The sequence below is a fragment of the Orycteropus afer genome, unplaced genomic scaffold (genome assembly GCF_000298275.1).
Source record: "Orycteropus afer afer isolate SDZICR_OR568_19922 unplaced genomic scaffold, OryAfe1.0 scaffold00419, whole genome shotgun sequence".
Classification (NCBI taxonomy): domain Eukaryota; kingdom Metazoa; phylum Chordata; class Mammalia; order Tubulidentata; family Orycteropodidae; genus Orycteropus; species Orycteropus afer.
Genome location: NW_006922006.1, coordinates 994,517 through 999,322, shown reverse-complemented (window position 1 = coordinate 999,322; position 4,806 = coordinate 994,517). Strand labels below are relative to the sequence as shown.

Sequence of the window (4,806 nt, the reverse complement as noted above, 5' to 3'; positions counted from 1 at the left end):
GCCAGCCTTCTGGTTAGCAGTCAAGTGCCTTAGGCACTATGGTACAGATCTCCCTAACAAATGTTAGCTATTAATAATAATTATCATTTGAAAACATAAATTTAAAGATGCATGATAATCCTTTAGTCAATAATCTTTTCACCAATACTTTATTATGGGGAATTTGGATTGTTAATGTATTCTCATTTTTACATATAATACTATAATATAAAAGCCTTTTTCTGATGACTCTCTGCTTGGCTCCAACCTCAGGATCCAATCTTTGTCCTTCTCTGCTCTTCTTTGTGCCCCAGCGTCTGACATCAATGGGCTGAATTGTCCAGTCTCACCTGCCTTTTTGCTTCCAATTGGGTTTGGCCAATGGGAAACAGGGAAAGAGGTGGTGGGTGAAAATAGAGAGAAGACAGGTGTTTACCTCTCAGACCTTTCCTTGCGTAGCCACAGTTCTGTTATGAGTTGCCTCTCCCTTCCCCTAATGCCACAGTTCCAGCTGTAACCTCTCACAGTAGCTCTATCGTTCACTGGTCTCTGATTATGCCCTGCCCTCCTTTTGCCCTTAAGGTCTATGTGTGATATTGGCTTCCTACTATTGCTAGAATGTACCTTTCCACCATATATATTTTTTTCAGTTAAAAATCTTTTGAATGAACCATCTCTTTCCAACTGATAGCTTGATAGAGTCTCATACTTGCAATTTTATATTACTTTATGTTGATTTGTTTATATATTTCTTTCCTAGAAGAGAAATAACTGAATCAGGTGGTACAACTCTTTTTAAGGTTCCTTGTTAAAAACTAAATAAAACAAAAACCAAATCAGTTGCCATCCAGTCGATTCAGACTCATGGCAACCTCATGTGTGTCAGAATAGAACTGTGCTCCACGTTTTGAAGGCTCTAGATCACCAGGTCTTTCTGTAAAGAAGTCTCTGGATGGATTTGAATTGTCAACCATTTGGTAAATAGCTGAATGCTTAACTGTTAGTCCATCAGGGACTCATAGATAAAGAGTGACAGTATTCAGATAATTTATACCAATTTTTAGATCAGTTTTGACATCAACTGACAGAAATCACATGTGCACAGGTTGAAAACAAACCTCTCCTACAGGTTGTCCCCTTCACTAGCTGTTTTTGGAGAGGTGATTCCTGGTAAGAACTCTCCCAAGGGCCCCCTTCACCTCATTGTTCCTCAGGGTGTAAATGAGTGGGTTGAGCAGTGGGGTGCCCAGTGTGTAGACCAGTGAAAGGAGCTGATCTTTCTTAGGAGAGTAGCTGGAGTTGGGGCGCAGGTACATGAAGGCACAGCAGCCGTACTGCAGCAGGACCACAGTGAGGTGGGAGGAGCAGGTGGAGAAGGCTCGACTGCGGCCAGCTGCTGAGTGGATCCTGAGCACAGCAGACACTATGAAGCCGTAGGAGGTGACAATGAAGAAGAAAGGCACAGCAACGGCTAGTGTGGCTGCCACCAGCACTGAGTGCTCATGGGAGTGGCTGTTGGCACAAACAAGCTGCATCACTGGTGGCGCATCACAAAAGAAGTGCTCAATGCCCCGGGCCCGGCAGAATGGCAGAGAGAAGATGAAGGCCACCAGTTGTACAGAGAGCAAGAAACCAATGACTACAGAGGCCACAACCAAACGTACACAGAGAGTCAAAGTCATGCTGAGAGGATACTGCAAGGGCTGGAAAATGGCAACATATCGATCATAGGCCATGGCAGCCAAGAGGAAGCAGTCAGCACTGCCCAGTCCAATGAAGAACACCATCTGAGTGGCACAGCTCCCGAAAGAGATGGTCTTCTCTGTCTTTAGGATATTGACCAACATATGTGGCACAACCACAGCAGTGTAGAATATTTCTACCCCTGACAGGCTGCCCAGGAAATAGTACATGGGTGTGTGTAGGCAGGCTTCTGACTGGATGGTCAACACAATGAGGACATTGCCAGTGATGATTAATGCATAAACCAGGCTGATGCCAAGGAAGGACAGGATCCGAAGCTCTGGGCAGGACGGATAGGCCATGAATGCAAATTCCATCAATATTGAGTGATTTTGCCAGGTCATTGGGCTAATAATACCTTTTTTTCTGTGGAGAGTTACAAAGACGGGAGGAAGAATCATACTGATAATACATTAATTCAAACTCTGAGTCATTAATTAATGAGCTAGAAACTAGAAGGATCAGGACTATTTCTTGTTTTCCTCCCCGTTACAAGTCTCTCTACATAAATATCTACAACTCAATCTATAACTTTTAAGAGTAAAGCCAAGCTATATAGGGATTTTTTAAAGGAAAGAGGAAGTGGTGGAATTTAGAACCCATTTTCAGAAGAAGTGGAATGAAAATTAAATTCTCTCAGTAAATTCTCACAAAAGTGTTAAGGAATTTTGGGACAAAGAGTCAAGAATTGGAGGACAGGTTAACTTATTTATGCATGGATTTATGCATGGATTTGAATATGTTTAGATGTAATGCTTTAAATCTCATGATATGGTGGAAAAGATGCGTACCATGATTATAATACAAGCTAGATGGAATCATAGGGAAAGTATAATGAAACAATTGAATTTCAGAGGAAGGATGTATTTTCAATTTGGAAACCAAGTAAGACTTCATGGAAGAGAAATCATGGGGTAGCAAGAACACTTAAGGGAAAGTAACGTTGTTGAAAAACAATTTAAATGTGGAAAACATGAGATATGGGAATAATTAGTGATGTAATATGAATGGAGTGCCAGGTGCTGGAATGGAGCAGTAGGAAGAGGAGGCTGTAACAACATAACAGAAGGCTGAACACCAGGTGAACAAAGGCAGGTTCTACCCTTGAGGTGAGAGTAGCAGTGGCTGCATGACATCATCAGATTTATGCTTAAGAAAGATCAGAGACAAAGTTTGGAGACAAAATTAGTAAGATCTATAAGAAGGGAGGGAGCACTGGTGGTGTAGAGCCTAAGGCATTCTGCTAACCAGAAGGCTGGTAGTTCAAATCTACCAGCCGCTCCTTGGAAGGAAGATTGGGTAATCTTCTTCCATAGAGATATTGCCTCAGAAACCCAAGGAAGGGTCGCTGTGAGTCAGGACTTGACGGCAGTGAGGTTTTTTTTTTTTTTTTTTAATAAGAAAGGAGCTCAGGTAGCACAGTAGTTGAAGCCTTGGACTGCTAACCAAAAGGTCAGTAGTTTGAACCCACCAGTCACTCTGCAAAAGAAAGATAAGGCAGTCTGCTTCTGTAAAGATTTACAGCCTTGGAAATCCAATGGTGCAGTTCTCCTCTGTCCTATAGGGTCCCTATGAGTCACTGCCATCAACTCAATGGCAGTGGGTTTGAGTTTTCATCAGGATGATGAAATGAGGAAACAAAACAATGGAGGACTCACTGGGGCAAAGTGCTGAAAAAACTCTGAGTTAGACATTATCAGTGGTAAGCCTCAGAAACCAAAGCCCTGCCTGGTCCTGGTTTCTTAGCAGTATTCAATCAAGAAAGATGTAGCGTTTGAAGAAAATCAAGTTTTTCTCATAGGACTCCTCCTTTGTGGATTTATAAGAAACTATGTGATCATAAGCTGTTAGAGATCTAAGAACACTTCCTATGAGATGAGAGGGTGAATTTGAAAGGCCATATCAGCCCCTATTTCCATATTTGTCTTCCCTTCTAAGGAGCTGCCGTGGATTGAATTGTGTCCCACCAAAAATATGTGTCAACTTGGCTGGGCCGTGATTCACAGTTGTTTGGCAGTTGTGCAATATGATCTCCTGGTGATGTGATCTGATCAGCCCATCAGTTGTAAAGGGATTAGGGTGGGACATAACACTCTTATTCAGGTCACAGCCCTGATCTGATGTAAGAGGAGTTTTCTCTGGGTGTAGCCTGTATCATCTTTTATTTTGCAAGAGATAAAAAGATAGAGAAACAAGCAGAGCAAAAGGGACCTCAGTACCACCAAGAAAGAAAAGCGGGATGCGGAACACATCCGTTGGAACCACGGAACACTGGGCCCATAGTTGTTAAAAGGAGACAAGGACATCCCCCCAGAGCTGACAGAAGAGAAAGCCTTCCCCTAGAGCTGGAACCCTGAATTTGGGCTTCCAGTCTTCTAAACTATGAAGGAATACATTTCTGTTTGTTAAAGTGACCCACTGTGGCAATTCTGTTATAGCAGCCCTAGGTAACTAAGACAGGAGCCAAAGTGCACTCTGGGAGGAACCGTACAGCTTCCCTCCAAGCCTGTCTGATGAACCAATGCAACTTGCAAAGGTAGTGCCTTCTCTAAGAAGGAAAACTTTGCATTCATAAACCCCGTGTTCATGAAACTCATTGGGAGAGGATTATTCTCAAGACAAATACCTTAGACTTTCTTCTCCCTTCAGACTTTCCCAAGGGCAACTATTCAACTTCTTTCCCCAGAAAATCTCATATTCAAAAGGGTGGGAAAGGGTATTATGCAACTTTGTTTCAACTTGTCCAATTTTAATATTTGCTGTTATTCAGTGTGAATTTTTAAGAGAAATATCAAGCCCAAGACACGACTTCCAGTAAAAATCACTCACATATATCTATTCCATGTCACAAGCATAGGGAGAAATGTGCTCAGGGGCCATCAGAACCCACCAGTGGTGTGAAAAGAAAGACCTGGAGGTCTGCTTCTGTAAAGATTACAGCCAAGACAATCTTGTGGAGAAGTTCTGCCCTGTAACATATGAGGTTGCCATGAGTCGGGGCCAACTCAAAAATGCAAAGTGCCATTCATAGTGCCCAGTTCTTAATAATTCAAACAAACAGAAACCAAACCCTTTGCTGTCAAG

General features: G+C 42.4%; 1 protein-coding gene across 1 annotated transcript; it reads right to left on the bottom strand.

The window, feature by feature from the left end:
- Nucleotides 1-1,121: 1,121 nt before the first annotated feature.
- On the bottom strand, nt 1,122-2,136 carry LOC103208173 (olfactory receptor 10W1-like). Its single transcript, XM_007953850.2, is given in 2 exon segments — nt 1,122-2,081; nt 2,083-2,136. Coding segments are annotated over 2 exon segments (1,014 nt in total).
- Nucleotides 2,137-4,806: the final 2,670 nt, after the last annotated feature.